The 18,049-nt window shown below is 31.8% G+C and overlaps 2 protein-coding genes and 1 long non-coding RNA gene across 3 annotated transcripts; 1 reads left to right on the forward strand and 2 right to left on the reverse strand.

The window, feature by feature from the left end:
- Nucleotides 1–6,921: 6,921 nt before the first annotated feature.
- POLD3 (DNA-directed DNA polymerase) lies at nt 6,922–12,651 on the forward strand. Its single transcript, XM_020375753.3, has 8 exons — nt 6,922–7,061; nt 7,182–7,237; nt 7,377–7,501; nt 8,691–8,850; nt 9,910–10,334; nt 10,454–10,945; nt 11,186–11,288; nt 12,292–12,651. Exons 1-8 carry the CDS (start codon nt 6,993–6,995, stop codon nt 12,404–12,406), a joined length of 1,545 nt encoding a protein of 514 aa, XP_020231342.2. The 5' UTR covers nt 6,922–6,992; the 3' UTR covers nt 12,407–12,651.
- Nucleotides 7,495–10,044, reverse strand: LOC145952557 (uncharacterized). Its single transcript, XR_014429985.1, has 3 exons — nt 9,903–10,044; nt 8,663–8,863; nt 7,495–7,749 (listed from the first exon to the last, which is right to left on the reverse strand). It is a non-coding gene; the product is annotated as an uncharacterized LOC145952557 (long non-coding RNA).
- A 1,051-nt stretch (nt 12,652–13,702) lies between the features above and the next one.
- On the reverse strand, nt 13,703–18,049 carry LOC109811909 (uncharacterized). The gene is made up of 4 exons (XM_020375754.3): nt 17,867–18,049; nt 16,316–16,438; nt 14,854–14,973; nt 13,703–13,976 (listed from the first exon to the last, which is right to left on the reverse strand). Exons 1-4 carry the CDS (start codon nt 17,901–17,903, stop codon nt 13,912–13,914), a joined length of 345 nt encoding a protein of 114 aa, XP_020231343.1. The 5' UTR covers nt 17,904–18,049; the 3' UTR covers nt 13,703–13,911.

Genomic DNA, 18,049 nt, shown 5'->3' on the forward strand with positions numbered 1-18,049 from the left:
AATTCATAATCAATTAAAAAGTTAAGGGGAGAATTTGGCTAAACGTATCCAAATACGATCGATAGAGAATAATTGATTTGGATAAGATTAGACAAAAATTTGAAGATTCGGTTAACTCTTAAAATGAAACATAAAAATGGTTACATTCTGGATAAAGTTTGTTTCAATGAATTAAAATAATTTAATATAATTAAAAATAAAAATGTTTTTGAATACTACTTTTTGCATGTGCAGAGAGACAAATTGACAAATTTACACTGCAATAGGTTCATAGGCTCATTCTCATGCACACAAGTCCAACATTCACTATTTGTCTCTTTGAAAATATAAGAAACAATTTGATATATAAAAACTTAAGTCCTATATAGACAAAGGAATGTGGAGCTTCTTTTTAAATGGACACATGCAACAGCTAGAACTCCATTATAATTATTATTACTAGTTGTACATTTGCAAAATCAACGCATGACTTAAGATGACTTATAGAGAAAATATGGAAAACGTTTTATAGAATTACTTTTTGTTGAAGATGACTTGTAGTATGAAACTTTTAAGATTATCTTCAATGTGATGCCAAAAGAAAATAAAGCTTGTAGTTGAGAAGACTACGAAAAGTTGCATAGAATAATTTGACATATGAAAAGATTATCGGAATATAATTTTCCTTTTAAAGAAACATTTATTTAAAGACTAAAATAATGAAAGAAGAATTATTTGATACGAGTCATAAGACTAAAGTAATAAGAAGAACGAAAATTTAAAGAATTCTTATGGTTACTCATCAGTTGTAACATTTTTATTTTCAATATTAAAAGTCAATTAGGATAAAATTTTCTAGAAACATTTTTAAAAGAAATAAAATAAAATAAAAATTGAAATAATTTTTTATATTATTTAAAATTAGTTTATATACGAGTTAAAAGTAAAATTTGGAGAAATTAATAGAAGATAATATTTACAAATTAACTTATATAAAAATTAATTTTCATTTATTATAAAAATTTATTTTATTTTATTTTTCTATTTTTCTCCTCTATAAATACTTTTGGAAAAATTTATTCACACAAATTTATAGTAAATTTTTATTGGCTTTGTTTCCTTTTATCACCCAATACTCATTACTCAGTCACATGTAGCATTGGGTGGGTGGCGACATCTTTCTCTCTCTCTTTTTAAATTTTTTTTTTATAATAGGATAAAATTTTTCTAATACTTGAATGATACTTTTCTTTTAGATATTACACTTGAAAATATTTCTATGATATTTTTCATCCATCTTGCGTGTACCCTGTGGATCACATCACTCCCAATTTACTTATCATTTTCTACCATGGACCTAGGTCAATGTGTGACTTGTAATATCATATGTTCTACATTTTTTCTTCTTCTCTAAGGTAGTTTTATAATATCTCTTACTAAACATGCATATTATATATTGGTTTAAATATTTTTAATTTTTATAAAATAAATAAAATACTTTAAAAAAAATTACTTTTCATCCTTCTAATATTTGAAACTCTGTTTTTAGTCCTTGTGTGATCACTATAATTATATATGTATTTATTATAAGGTTAAGTAAATATGTTACCTTAAAAAAATTATAAATCTTTAAAATAAATGTTATTTCTCTACCTTACAATGATCATTACATTAGAGAACAATAAAAATGAATATATTTTAAAAGGATGAAAACCAAATAAAAATATTTTATAGAGACTAAAATTAAAATTTATTTAATTTATAAGGATCATAAAAAAAGTTTACAAATTTTAGAAGGTTGAAAAAAAATATATTACTAAAATTAAAACACATTCATTTTATAAAGATTGAAAACATATTTAAGTTTTATATATTTTATCTGCTACTCAGTCAAAATTTGTATGTATCCTACTCAATTAAACTTATGAGTTTTTTTTTACCGGTTTATAAGCTTCTTTGATATGAGGAGTTTATAACTTATTTCCATAAGCTAATTGAAGTAACTTATAACTTATAAAAAAAACTCTTTTTTATTTTTATCTCATTACTTGATGTAACGACCCGCCTGGCCGTCACATAGCAAAACACCACAGCACCATGCAGACAAGAGCGTGCATATATATAAGCAGCTAAAATATATACACAAGGTCTAGCCTAGGGCTTAAAAATCAGAGTACAAAATACAGCCCAATTGCTACACTAAGTAGCTAAAACAACAAAAAGCATAAACTCCATCTGCCAGCTACAGACCTGCCTCAAGACACCAACCTATCCCTGCTCTGCTCCCATACACAGTATGATCATTGCACTCCAAACCACATGGAAACAACAAAGGGTAAGTTAGTGAAAAGAATCAACATATAAAGATATATAAGTACAACAATTATAAACAATTACAGCTTATCAGCACATCATCTAGTTCAGCAATCATCAGCATATAACTCATCACATATACAGCTCACAGCATTCAACAAAAATAGCAGTAAACAAACAATGTGTCGCCACGCATATCAGCTCAATTTGGTCGCTTGTAAGCGGTATAGCTCGACCTTGCCCCTATACCGTGGTCGCTTTATAATCGGTATAGCTCGACCTTGCTCCTATACCGTGGTCGCTTTATACACGTGTACCTCGACCTTGCCCACACACGGGACCAACTAAGTACTTAGAGGAGAACAACACAGTGGCCACTCCAAGGGTCAGCTTCCCAGGGAGGGTTTTCAACAAATTGGGCTCTAAGAGCACCACAGCTACCTCAATCCACACAATGGGATGAGAAATTTCGAAAATATCTCCTCTAGTCTTAATGAACAGCTCAGCCTTACGACCTACAACAGCCCAGCCTTACGGCCTACAACAATTTATATCAGCATGCAGCACAACACAACAATATCAGCAATAACAGCATACAACACAGCTTAATAATATACAACATAGCTTAATAATATACAACACAACTTAATAATATACAGCACAACTTAAACAACTTACAGCACAACAATATTTTAATTCAGCATGAACATCTCACAGCACAAGTCATCATCAATCAGCTCAACAACATTCATCATCAATAGCTTAAATCAACATACAATTTAGTTCAGCTCAACAACAGAATTCAGCATTAGCATCATACAACACAGCTCAGCGTTACATCATTAACAGCATAAACAACATACAACACAGCTCAACTTTTCATCATACGACATTAACAACATTAATCAGCATAAACAACATTCGGCACAGCTCAGCTTAACAGCAATAACAGCTCAAACTTTAACAACAACATGATCAACAACTTTACAACATACAACATATTCAACACGACTCACCCATCTTGTTTACAACCCATCTATCATGCCAAATTACCCACCCAAACAACACCAATCAACCTACGCACCCAAGACAGCCTTCGACTTATCCAAATCACTCCTTATAAAATGACAACCTTTACATAAAACAGCATATCGGGATTTATACTACTCCTACCATGCTCATCCTTATCTCATATGAAAGATAAGAAGATTTCCTACAACTCTCATGAAGACACCAAGTCCTAATTCCTTCATCTACCTTGTTAAAAATTCTAAAAACCGCAACAGCTATAAGCAATGCTGACAGCTTGACCCATCTTCACTAAAACAGCCATATCTGGAGTTCTAGAACTCTTTTTTGGGTGATTCCAGCGCCATTGGAAATCTAAGATCCAATGCTAAAACTTTTATGAAGACTACAAAGTCAAATTCTGAAAGCACAAAAGCGCTCAGCGCCTCCAAAGCGCTCGGCGCTTTACCTCCAAGGATTCTCCTCTGGCTCTCTGCCTCCAAAGGGCTCAGCCCTTCAAAATGGCTCAGCCGTTTCAAAAGTGCTCAGCCCTTTAAAATGGCTAAGCCATTTGGTTCTAGAAACTCTCCCCTGTCACGCAGCCCCTAAAGGGCTCAGCCCTTCAAAATGGCTCAACCGTTTGTGACAGAAACACAGTCCCTACACCATTTTTGAACAACAACCTGCAAATAGAGAATTCCCAACACATGCAAACCATCCAAATAACCACATTTTCATCCAACAACATGAAAACCAAATCGTTTCCAACATGCAACCATAAATCACCAAAAACCCCAAATTTTTCATCAAATCCTGAAACCCCGAAAACGAAAATCTTTCAAACACAGCCATCGATTCCTCAAGAATCACACCATCCGTGAGTTTCTAACTCACTCAACAACAAGCACAAAATCCTAACTTTCCTTACCTCGGTGCGAAGATTCTGAACTCCGGGAAGAAGAAAGGAAGAAGGAGAAGAAGGAAATCCACACTCGGCTAGCTCCGCACAGCTTCACTCTAGAGGAAGGAGAAGAAGAACCTCCTAGGTGCTCACGGCTTCAGCTAAAGAGAAAGGAATTTGAGAGTGAAAAAAATTCAAAGTGAAAGGAGAAAGGAAAGTATGAGGTGAGTGATGAGAGGGAGAAAAGAGAGAAGAATGCTACGGGATCTCACACTTGAAATCTTTATTCTACCGTTTTTAATTTAAAAACTATTTTATCTACATTATATTCTCTCATATTATCAGATATATAAATATGTTATTTTATATTAATTAACTACTTTCGATTTATACATAATTTCATCAAATACTTTCAATTTAATCGATCAACTTATAAATTTTTAATTTTTCAACTCTTAAGTTATAGCTTATGAATTTTTAATCAAGTTATAAGTTAATTTTATCAAAAACATCTTAAAATATATGTTAAGGCAAAATAAGATATGGTAAGGCAAAAATGCCAATTCTATTAAGTTTAAAGGTAATTATAGAAAAAAGATTTCTAAAAAGTAAAATATATAAGTTAATTTAAGTTTTTTTTGCTAAACATCTAATTATTCTTTTAAAGTATTTGTTGAGAAATTTATTTAAATTAACTATATCATTTTGCAAAGAAAAAAAAATGCAATATAGTATTGTCTCTGTGAAATATTTCGTAACCACATTTAAAACCAATATAAAAAAAAAAGTAAGTGCTCAAAGAAAATCCTTAATACAACTTATAATTATTGGGAAATCCTTTGTATTTTCATCTTGTCTTCTTACACTAGTTATGTCTCTATTCCCTTGTATATTTTAATTGTTCAATGTAAGTTGTCCCAAACTTTCTTTCTTTAAAACCTTTCACAAAACCTCTTTAGCTATTTTATATGTTTTTTTAATAAATGAAAATTATTACATTTTTTTATTTAATATATAAAAAGAAAGTAAGTTAAAAGAAAAATATACTTTTTAATTAAAATATAAATAAATAGCTTGAGATTTGAAAACATAAATATAAAAATAACAATTAACTTTACATTGGATTATATAATTCAGATCGAATTGTTTAAATAAAACTTTAAATTTGAGTTTTGCGAATAAAAGTAATATAAAGATCTTATTAAAAGTGAAGAAAAAAAAAACCATCTACGAAATTAGAAAATTGTAAAAAATAATGTAAAGAGAAAAATATATAAAAAATAAATACGATCAATATTAAAATTGTAACCTGCACAGCACGAATATGTTTGAAGCATAATTATTTATCCATCTTGCACGAATCAAATAAACTTAACTAACAAAAAGACATAACAAAGTCCAATTAAAATTTAGTATAAAAATAAGTCCACCTAAAATAAAAATAAAAATTCAAACAAACAAAAGGAAAATAAACTCATCATAAGCCTTAAAGCCCTAAACTTATGGTGTTTAAATTGAAGACAGAAAGAAATGGAGATAAAAAAAAAAAATAAAGAAAAAAGAGGAAAATTGATATATGTGACAAATAATATGATAGAAATAAAGAGAGAGATTAATTAGAATTCGACTGAACTGTAAAGAAGTGACATGTATAATGTATGAATATTATGGAAAATATTTTGGTATACCTCTAAGAAGACTTAAAAATATGTATGGAGATAATTTAATTCCCATTTTTTATTAAATAAAATTTTTAATTTCTTTTTTTCATCTTCTTCCATTAAATTTCTTCTTTTTCTTAATAACTAAAAAGACTCTAAGAGTAAATATAAATCTAGAACCAAGTTTATTCTCACTCAAGTCTAAGGATGATAATAGAGCAAGGTGGTGGATATGGGTTTTACTATCTCTGTTCTTGTTCCTCTTTCCTATACTTGTTCCTTCCTTATACTTTATGAATATGAAATTAGTGCTTTTATTCTTATCTTTATTAGGTATTGTATATACTTGTATTCATCTCATACTTGCCTAAAAATTAGTTAAATATATTTTTTTTAAAATATAAAAACAAAAATTTTAATGTAAAGTAGCAATTACAAAACTATGTTAGTTAAATTTTATTTAACATAAATTTAAAATAGAGTAAGAATTACATTAATGTCAAGTAAATTTTTTTAAAAATAAATTAAGTTCTAAAATTTAAAAATGCATAAGTATATACACAATCATGTTCTTATACTCAATTTAATAAATTGAATATTATTCATACTTAGTCAAATTGACTATTTTCCATCAAAGTTGAGACAAATTTAGATATTATACGAATTTATTTGTCATTCATACTCAAATGTAACTTAATTTTTTAAACATTTTTTCTTAAAGTGCAAACCCGATATACATAAAAATATGTAAATATAAGGTGTAAAACTTATAATAAGGTGCATTTTATAATATATATTTTAAGATAAATAATTTTATTATAAATATAATATTATATATTATAAAATATATCATAATTAAATAAATTTTTAACATTAATCAATAAAATTTAAATTTTTTAAAGATAATATTATATTTTAAATTGAATTGAAATTCAAAATTCAAATCCGTTGAAATCAATTTCAATTGGGCTGAATCATGCATGATGATCCTAAAGATAACTATAATCTGTAATATATGTCAGCTAATGAATGGGTTTGGTGAAATACCCAATGTGTTGGCGGGAAAATAAAGGTTCACGAAATTAGAAGAAAAACCCCTAACTCCTCTCTTCTCTCATGTTCCAAATCCAATGGCGCACACGCAAACCCTACCATTCATTCACCAGATCGAATCTCTCGTCTCCGATAAACTTCAAGTGGTATCTCTCTCTCTCTCTCTCTCCCTACCCTTTAATTTCCGACCCTTTTTTTTTTTTGGTCAAATTTCCCCAAATTCCTTTCATTTCACGACAACTAATTAATCTCGTTTCCTCTTTCAGGTTTCGTACAAGTGGCTGAGTCGCAATTACATGGTACCGTCCGATGAGGCAAAAAGGTAGGGTTTTGTTTGACAAAACTAAATTGGGTCAAAAGCTTTACTCGTAGAATTGTTGTTTAAAATGTTTATTTTTTTATTTTTTTATTTTTTTATTTTACGGTTTTATGAATGGTTGCAAATTTTGTTACGTGTATAGGTTGCTTCAGGAGTTTGTGGAAAAACACGAGGGTGGGTTGGAGGTGGTGTATGCTTTGTCTGGCTGGTTAAAGAGCAACCATCCTAGTTACCACGTAAGGCTTGTTACCGGGCCGAAGCTTGCAGGTATGAAGGCCTTTTGTAAAATAATAATAGTAATAATAAGAATGGGGTTCTCTAGAGTATTTTACTAACTGTTACTTTGTCTACATACATGAAGTGTGAGAATATGAGAAGGTGAAAAATGTACTTTAACTTTGCCATAGTGGAAAAACGTTTTTATGCTGCTGAATCCTTGCCTTGTTTGGTGTGGTAGTATTCTCTGGTCTCCACCTAGTGGGAAGGGGCTTCTTGTTGGTGTCAGATCGAAGATCCTAAGTCAGTGGGGGCAATTTCTTTTTAAAAAATAAAAATTAATAATAATTATTATTATTATCATATATACAAATAGCAAGACATAAATGTTGAAAATGGTCACCAATGAGTTCAATATATAAAATTATGGATGCAAAATACAAGATCTTTACACATATACTAATAATTTAATTAAAGTGAGTGGATGCATTGTCCATCCTCAAACATAGTGTGGATTTGCCACTAGTTGTTGTATATGATAGTGTTCTCTTTTTTTATATTTTAAAATACTAATTATGTAAACCTAGTGGGTTTAAAATACTAATTATGTAAACCTAGTGGGTTGGGTTTAGTAGAAGGGGCTAATCTCTCAAAATATGGTACCTAGGTTTTAATTTTCACTTAGAGTGGGCATTAATGTTTGACTGTGTCTCGAACAAGATTGTCTTCAAAGGAGGATATCTGTGGGAAACCAAAGAAAAAATACTATGCATTTTATTCATAGTTTTGTCACTATTTAGTTTGTGCCTTTTTGTTTAAATTTAAGGTATCCAGCTTTCAGTGCTATGTTTAGAACAAACAGAACTGGCTGATATACATTTTCCAAGTGAAGTGGCAGTTCTCATTTAGTATCTAATTTTATAAAAACTAAATTAATTCTATTTTTGTACATAGTATTTTTCCTGGCTAAGACTTGGACATGGATCAACTTGGTATGTTGCTAACTCAACTGTCTTGTACGATCAGTTTGTCTATGTTGGAAGAACTACTTGTCAAGAGGTTTCTAGTTGTATGATGTGTGCATTTCAATTAATCTGTTCAGTATTTCAGTTACATTTTGAGAAACATTGTTTGTGAATGGGTTTAGAGAAAAAAATTTGCGTGTCATTCTTTGATATGATGTTACTTACTAACAGAGGAAATAGGACTAACATGAAACTGTTTCCAACTCTTTTTGCAGAAGCACAACAAGAATTTGATGGGGATTGCTCAGTTCAGGTGTATAGTGTGCAGGCTAGCATTCCAAAGGATCCAGCTGTGCTTTGGAATGCTGAATTCATTCAAGCAGAAGAGCTCTTCAAGCAGCCTTCCTCAGTTGATAATTGTTTGAGGGATAATAGGTAGGTTCCATAACTGCAGAATACGTATATAGTTTAGTCATGTGATGGTAGGTGTGCAATGTGAAAGTATTAAATTGTTTAGGGTTGACAAACAAGAAAATATTGATATTAGTTGGAATATTTTGTGTGAATTATTCTGATTCTTTATGAAAAAGAGATTTGATGCCACTCATATTGCAATGAGTGTTTTTGTTCCTTTTGCCAAGAGTTTTGGTGCTGCTCATTTCTGTATGTGTAAACTTGACATGAAGCTAGAGAATATATAGAAAAGGTTTCGGTGAAATGCTTGAATGGGAGTACTCATCAAGTTAGCATCCTTGATATTTATAAAGTATATGCATTGAAAAAATTACTTTTCGAGACCAATGAAAAAAAATTTAGGTTTTATAAAGAGAGATGGGAAGGCTTTCCATTGATTCTTTGAATGGTTCTGGTTAATAGGAAGACTTCCTGATTTCATTGTGTTATTTTCTTCTAATGTTTTGAATTTTGGCATCTATTTTACTATGAAAGGATAACTGATGGAATGCTATGATATTATGATGCATCTCCCATTCTGCCTGGGATGAGTAGTATCATGGAGCATTTGAAAAAAGGGGGGAAAAGTTGCTTTGTAAATTAGGGGAAAGGTTTTGGTTGGTTTTGTTTCAGATAAACTAGAAGTGGTTCAGACATGGTTTTCAAATTGGAGAAATTTTGGCATTAAAAGGTGTTGGTTTTTATACATTAAAAATTGATGAGTTGATTTTGCAATCTTCAATTCCTTTGCGTTGATGTGTAATAAGTTGGCCTGTTCTAAGATCTCAACCTTCTGGCAGTCCTGTTTACTGTTATAACATACTTTTATGTTACTGGAAAATTTAATTTCCCGAATTTCTTCAATGGTCGAGAATGTAATCAAAGAAAATGGTTATATCAATTTTCTTTTACTGTCAGGTTCTAGTCTACAAATCTAGAAGCATCACTATACTAGTCATGAAATGAAAAATGTGATGTTTTAATTACTGTATAGAGATTATGTTTGTGGATTTTCTTATGACCAACTAGCTTACTTCTCAGGTTCGGTGGGATCTCTAATTCTTTTGTTCAACGGAATGTGGATGCCTCAACAGTAGTTTCTGCCGCTCCACAATCAAAATCTATAGCAAGTGATGGACCTGCAAAGAGTAACATAGTTCACCAACCTCCTAAAAATATATCACGTGATTCTATTGACAAAATCAATACCAAACCACAGAATGTGGCAAAAGAAGTCAAGATTGAAAGCAATGCAATAGGGAATACTGTTGTTCATGATAACATCAACAAACCTACTGCAGACAAAGAAAAGGCCCTTCCCTTGCCCAAAGGCAAAAAGAAAGTACAAGCTGATAAAAGTGGCTCTGTGACTGGAGGTTCATTAACAAGCTTATGGGGTTGTGCATCTGCAAAACCCAAGCCTTGCTCCCCACCAGCAGAAAATAACACAATTTCAAATCCTTCTGGTTGGTTTCTTTTGCAGTTTATTTCATTTGCTTTGTTTTAGATTTTTATTTATTTCTTGGTGACTGCAAAGTAACATAACCAAAATGTCTCCAATATATTTTTTGACACTTTCTTTCAGTGTCTACTGAAGATGGGCAAACTTCTGCTCATGAAGCAGAAGAGTGTGACAGTGGTAATGATGATAATCATGACATTTCCTTGAGAAGGTCATCCAATAGGAAAAGAAGGGTTGTCTTTGATTTCTCAGATGAAGATGAAGATGTTGTCAATTTAGCATCACCTGATTTCCCAAATAAACAGTCATCTCAAGATTCTAGACAAAATGACAAAACATCATTAGAGAAAGCCAATTTGAATTTTGACGTGCAGGAAGAAAATAAATCAAAGATCAAGGAAGAGAGAACAACTGACAAAAAAGCTCACCAACCACTGAGAGATAATGTATCAGCTATCAGCAAGTGCACAAATAACGGGAAATCATCTTCTGAGAAGTTGCAGAGTTGTAATCCTGAAGTTAGTGTAAATAAGAATAGTGTAAACAATGCTGCTCCATGTTCACCTAAGAGGAGAAAAGTTATGAAGACTAGGATTGATGAACGAGGGAGAGAAGGTACTTACATTCTTAAATGCTTTTTTTATGTCACTCAGCGGCTTCTTGATTCCCATATAGCATACAAGCTAACTTTATATATGACTATTTGGAACTTCTATTTTAAACTTAAATAAACTTTTCTTCTGTATTTGCATGATTTTAGGATGATTCACATTAAAATGTTCGGTAAATCTCGTTAAAATAAAGTTCTTTTATGTTAGTATTTTTCTCTTCTTTATGTTCTTTTCTTCTTTCCAGTAACTGAAGTAGTCTGGGAGGGTGAGGAGACAGAAGTGAAGAAACCTGATAAGGTTACAACAAAGAAAGCTGACAGTAATGCACCTTCCAATGCTGTCAATAGGTTAGTCTTAATCATATCCTTCATGCATTTGAAATGAATGACTGGAAACTGCCAATACTTCAAGGGCCAAATGACACTGTTAGTTTTCCCATGAACATGAAGCATAAAGGGGTACCTCATTAGGTTTTCTGTGCAGCTTCCTAGGTATTTCTGAAGTGCTTCATGATCTTTTGACAGAAAAAATCGATTTCTTGATATTGAAATATGTTCATTTGAATTAATGCAAAAATATTGCCAGTATTTGTGGGTTGAAACGAGTGCAGTCAAGGTAATCATTTAAGGCTTATGCTTGTTTGACGTTGATCCTAATATTGAGAATTGACATTGCTATATCTTGAAGGTTTTGATTTAACTTATGGGAACAATACAAGACATGTAAATTGCTGATTGCTTTTGGCCTTAGTTTTTTATTTTACAAAATAGTTTTCAAGATCAAGGATATAAACATTTGTTTGGATTTTGGCGTCTCGCATATTTTGGAAGGTAAAAACACAACGACCGTGTAAACCAATATTCATTTCCTTGGCCTTTTCTAGGTTCGCTAAAACTGAGTAGCAAAACAATAGTTCACTAAAACCATGACAATTGGCCTGTTTGAACAGTAGCCTGTCACAAATTATTAACAAATTGCTTACAAGACCACTGTCCAATTTATGTACAAAATTGCCACCGCTCAAAACCCGAAGTAGATCGTTTTGAGAGCAAGAATCAATAAGAATTTGTTCTGATTTTTTGGTTTTGAAACAGTTTCTAAAGATGTAAACATCCTTTTAAAACAAACAATATACTAATTTACCTGGAAGATATAAGCAGTTCACTGCACATGCTTACCAAATGATTGTCCAATCTAGCCAACAATAACATTTTTTATATCTGAAGCTTGTAGACTCCCCTTGAATCTGGTTTTGTTTTCCAAACGCTAATCTGTATTTTAAGCAAAAGATTACTACTTTAGTGGGGTTTAACTTGATGATTATGACTAACTTTATTCATGCAATTCCAGTGCTCCAGCAACTAAGAAGCAACCTGCAAATTCAAATGGAAAAGGAGGAAACAAGAAAGCTGGAAACAAGGATCCCAAACAGGGCAATATTCTTTCATTTTTCAAAAGAGTTTGAGAACTTCACAAAGAATTACTATGTTCCGAAGAGACGATCCTTTTACTGGGTCATTCATCAATGCTAGTTTTTTCATGGTGAAGATATTGCATCTGTAGTTTTGCTTCTTTTAGTTTAGGGTTTCACTGTAATCCGGATACAGGATTGGTTGTGTTATGTTTCCCTCACGCACCCTACTGTTCTTGCCTGAAAAGGTATAGTTTACGTACAGGTCAATGAACAATGAATGATGTTGCGATGGGTAACTCTTTGGTCTTGCTTGCATCAAGTTCTAAACTTTGGTTATGCCTAGTTTAAGTGAAGCTCAGCGTAAAATAGTGAAAGATAATACAACTTTTGGTAGAACAAAGCTTAGACGTAGGTCATTTTATGTAAATATCTTCGTTTTCTTTTTGTGGGCTAAAAATGTGAATTAGAACACGATTTATGTTTTGCTTTTAAACATGGAACAACTGCAATAGAATTTGGAGATTAGAAGGCGAATCTTAGACTTGGTAATTGATTATACTGAACTCGCACACTTGTCTTACAATGTTTAGTGGAGCATGATTATTATCAGTCAAAATTAATTAAAAATTATAAAATTATTGTTTATAAAGAAAATAATAATTTTGAACTTAACAAATTTGTAATTATTAATAAATTTTAGCTTGGCATTTCTTTATTGGAGGACTATGATTTTAGATACCGAAATGTGGAGTTTACAATTGTAACTTTATTTTTTTGATAAATACCATTGAAAGTATCTAATGTGTAAACACAATTACGTAATCTGGGAAATAAGGTTATGACTTTTATAATTTAGTTGTAGATTGCAGATGAACGGATTACTGTTATCTAATGAATTTTGTGAAAAAATGTTTTGTATTATATGTAGATTAAAAATTATAATCGAAAATATGAGAACGAATGTGTATAATTTTAACGGGGAATAAAGACTGGTGACAGTTTAACAAAAAAAAAGAAAAAAAGACCGGTGTCAATAAGAGTGAAAAAAAAGACTTCTACAAATAATTTAAATGATTTTTTTTGTAGATTTTTGTGTGATAATATTAGACACTCACAAAAGAAATCCAGCCTAATCTTATTATTTTCCAAGAGTAAATAGTTGGTTTATAGCTGTGTCTAACTTGTGACTTTAGAGTAAATAATTTTTCTATAACTCAATTTTTTAATGCATATTTAAAACAAGGATTTCAGGAAATATAACCCAATTATTGAAACGTTGTCCAAGAAGCGTTCTTTCAACACAAATAATATGAAATTGCCGCATTGGACTACTTCACTCATCTAAGATGAAAAAATGGAAATACATAACGAAGTTTGTATTTACCAAAGAGGTCATGATTTGATCTGATACAGAACATTTTTTGTTCAATTGATTGAGGAAACAACGGTAGATTTCAAAGGAAAAAGAGTTGCTACCCTATGCAAGTTATTACCAAATCAATGAGATAACCATATACATGATTTACAATCTTTCCCCATATTTATACTCTCTGTTATTAACTGTCTCGGATCAGGTTAGTTGGCTCACTCAAAACGTACTTGGGTAGCTCATACTTTGCTCCTGCAAAACAACATAACATTCATCACAACATTGATAAATATTGCAATTAACTATTCTATTCTAGCCCCATAATAATTAACACAAGGTGCACTAGTTCAACCTTTGGTGGTTGATTTCCATGAATCAAGTTTAGTAATTCCAACAAATTCAAAGATTTTTGCTTCACAGTTCTTGACAGAGATTAATCATTGTTTCTAGTAGTAGATATTTTGTATAAATATCATGATTACTCAAAACAAAATTATTATGGTATCTCAATGCTAAGCTAGTTTTAGATATTTTGCTGCATTTCCCCTATACCTATACTATACACTTTTCAAATGAATGTTTGAACATAGTAAATAAATCTTGCTGACCCCAACAGTTTTCCAATAGAAAGGTTTGATTTTTGAGGTGATAAATTAGAATGAGAGACATCTAAAAAGAAAGGGCTTTTTTATTGAGAGAGTACATGTTTATGTGGTAGGGTAGTTGAGCTGAGAAAGGTCATGGTGGGGTTAGAGAGCTTTCTACAACAATGGTGCAATGTATTCCACCACTATCCACAATAAAGGTAGGTATCACATGATTCAACTAAGCCTGGACCACAGTTGGATAATTAAGGGGAAAAGTACTGTTGCAGGAAGCCCACATGGCAGTTCATGGCTAAAAGTTCTTTAAATGCTTTTCGTTTCAACATCCAATTTAATTTCACAAGCCCTATTATGATTTTAAAACCAAAGGAAAGTGAATCAAGTTTTCAATCGTTTGATTAAAGACTGATTCAGATTATAGAAACCAAAACACATTGTATCCTATATATAATTTTAATGTTCCTTCTTATTTTGAAAATTTTGTTTGATGTAGTAGTTAATGGAATGCAATATGAAATAATTACCTCTTTCATCATAGCATACTGTCAAATCAGAACTCTGGACAATGACCCCAGCACTATCCACAATTGCTTGTGCTAAAGATAGTTCAGCCTCGGCAGCAGCTCGAAGAGCATCCCAAATCTCTAGTGGCAAGGAGAAAAACAGATATACACTTCAATTAACTCAACTAAAACAAAATAGATGTGCAGCTAAGGCAAAAATGAAACAAAGAAGAATGATTCACAACAAAATACCTTGTAAACCTATATAATCTGAACTTTCTTTCTGGCTTAAGTGTTATATTGCTGTATTGTAGCATTTGTTAAACAGAATATCATTGATTATGTTTTTTGAGAAATTAGTTTTATGCAATTAAATGCAATGGTTAATAGCCTGTTTGCTTTTTTTTTTCTTTTTTTTTTTGCTTTCACTACAAAAGTGAAATTTGGCTTCCCAAGGCATGCAGACCCAAAAGAAATCAATCATTCCTTCTTGCCAACAGGGCATAGCAAAGCCAAATCCCACTTTTTTTTTTATAACTAAAGTCATTATGAACAAATGATCAGACATGCAAAAGAACTTAGAGCATTTTTTGCCCATTTCCTTGGGGCTAAGTGTTTATTCTACTATGATTCTTTTGAAAACCTTACTCAAACATCAAGTCAATCATCTGAGCCAGTTTGAATTTGTATACTTACATTCACATGTTTCGCATCTGTCCAGTTTTGTAAATATTAAGCAAGACAGATAAAGCCATGTTACATAAAACACATATGCACAAGTCACCAACAACCAAACAAGACTTCTAAAAGCACAACACTTTCAAATTTGTCGTAGATGTAAACTTGTTTCCAAAATAAACTACACTCTTTACATGTAGATTGTCATCATTACCAGATTCTATACACACTGTGAAACCTAAGCCTACAGCCATATGAAGAATCAGAGTGCAACTTAGAAAGAAAAAAATCTGTACCCAAGGCATCATATTTAATAATGTAAGAATAGATAAAACCTTTTGCTTGTGATTTGCAATGAGATAGCAGGGATACAAGAAGTTCAACAGTGAAAGTCATTCCTAAAATGATCATTATCTGACCTCTCTCTCTCTCTCCCCATATATTGCCAAGAGAATAATGATGCTCGAAAAAGGAAAAAAAAAAAAAAAAAAAAAAAACCCAGCCATAAAGGAATAGAGACATCCTGGCTGAGTGGCTGTAAATATAGAGACATCTTAGAAGAAGAACATGCTAGAAGGGATCAAAGCAAAACAGCAAGCTATAAATAACTAAATTTAATGGGTCAGAAAATTAATGTAAAATAAGGAAATTGGAGCAATGCAGCAAACTAGGGGAAGTGAACCAATTAATATAAAGCAATCATTTCCATTTAAACTCCCTATCTTCTAAAGCCAATTTAATCTGCAATAGCCAATAGGCCTTGAAAAATCCCAAATATAGTCATTTTTTTGAATCGTGATAATACCTTTCCGGCCACCATAGTGAGGAGCTGTGTCCCAAAACTCATCACGTAATTGCGTTAGCTGAGTCTTTGTTATGGGCTGAGGATGCTTCCAAGGCTTAGGCTTTCGGATCTTTTTTACTGCCCCTGTTATATTGGTGCAAATGACAAATGAAATTAAACTTTAAAACCCGAGCATTGCCATCAGGATTCAGGAACATGCAACTAAAAAGATAGTTTCCCACTTTGGAGGATGTAAGGAATGAAAAATCTAACCAACATGCATTTGAAATAATGAATAACAAGAATTCAGATCAGCATCATCATAATAATAATAATAAAAATAATAAAAAATCTATACTATGAGAAAGAAAACAAATATAAGGGAGTGACATACTGCACCACCTTATTCTACATATCCTTTTTGTGGTTAAAAATTAAATCATCAATTTGCAAATAATTTTTCCCTTCATGATATTATATCAACAAATACCAATACAAAACATATTTGAAAAAACTAACAGAGACTCCTGCATGCTGTGATGCTTGACTACGAATGTGTACACTCAGATATGGGAAAAGACTTGCTATTGGTAATCAATGTAACTTAGAAAGAAAATGGCATATTCACATAATTTTGCTACTTCTTATCTCATGCCCAGGCGAAACAAATTGCAAGGAAAATTTTCAGTATCATGCTTATTGGAACTACCTCCAGTTCTCCACAAACAGAAACAAATAGGACCACAAGCACATCATAGTGATAACTACTAGATAAGCATGCTATCAAGTAATGATATATAACTATATAAGTAGTTCTTTTATTCTATCTATCTACCGGTGTTTTTTTGGCCTTTTTTCACACTTCACGTGCTTTAGATCACACAGCTACACATTCAGGTCAGGTGAAAGAGAAAAATGAAAGATTGGGCTTCACTAACAGTCAGGTTTCTCAGGTGGCATTATCAATAGCATCAAACGTTTTATTGGAAGATAAATTCATAAAGCAATAAGCTTATAAGCTTGCTTCACTGAGGCACTTTCAAATGTTCACACTTCACACCAAATAACTGCAATTCAACCAAAATCACAAAGATCTACACTAAGCCCAATATAAGCAGGGTCCATCCCAGAACCAATTATTTCCAACCTCAATTCAATCATCAAAAACCCACCAAGAGTATCCTCATTAGAGACCAAATTAATAAGAGAGACAGACTAAGCAAATCACTTGAACTTAAAAAACAAACCTCGGCACCATGTGGAGTCTACAAGCTTAAAGGAACAACCCATGACAAATATTGCTGGGAAAAACAAACACACACAACAAAAATTGCTAGGATTTTCACTACTAAATACAAAATGCGGTAAAACATCCAAAAACCGAAAAGAAAAGAAAAAAAAAAAAAAAACAGAGATTTTTTTGCCCTATGCAGCTGATTTCTTGATTTTTCTTCCCCTTAAAAAAATACAATTTTGTTGAGGCAGTGAGAAATAGGAGGACCCCCAAGAAAGAAGAAGCAAAAAGGAGAGATTTTTAGATGAAATTGGGGAAGATTTAACGAAAAGGCTTACCATCAGGCTTGGATTGTGAAGATCCAGCACAACCCATTGGAGAAAAAAGGGAACTTTGGAAGGCAGAAGAAGGAAGAGAGAGAGAAAAAAACCCAAAGAGTGAGATTTGGAAGTCAATAAAGCGGTGCAGTGGGTAACGGTAATCGCTAACACTCTCTAACTCTAACTCTAACTCTAACCTTA

The sequence above is a fragment of the Cajanus cajan genome, chromosome 10, assembly GCF_000230855.2.
Source record: "Cajanus cajan strain Asha chromosome 10, NIPB_CcT2T_4, whole genome shotgun sequence".
NCBI lineage: Eukaryota > Viridiplantae > Streptophyta > Magnoliopsida > Fabales > Fabaceae > Cajanus > Cajanus cajan.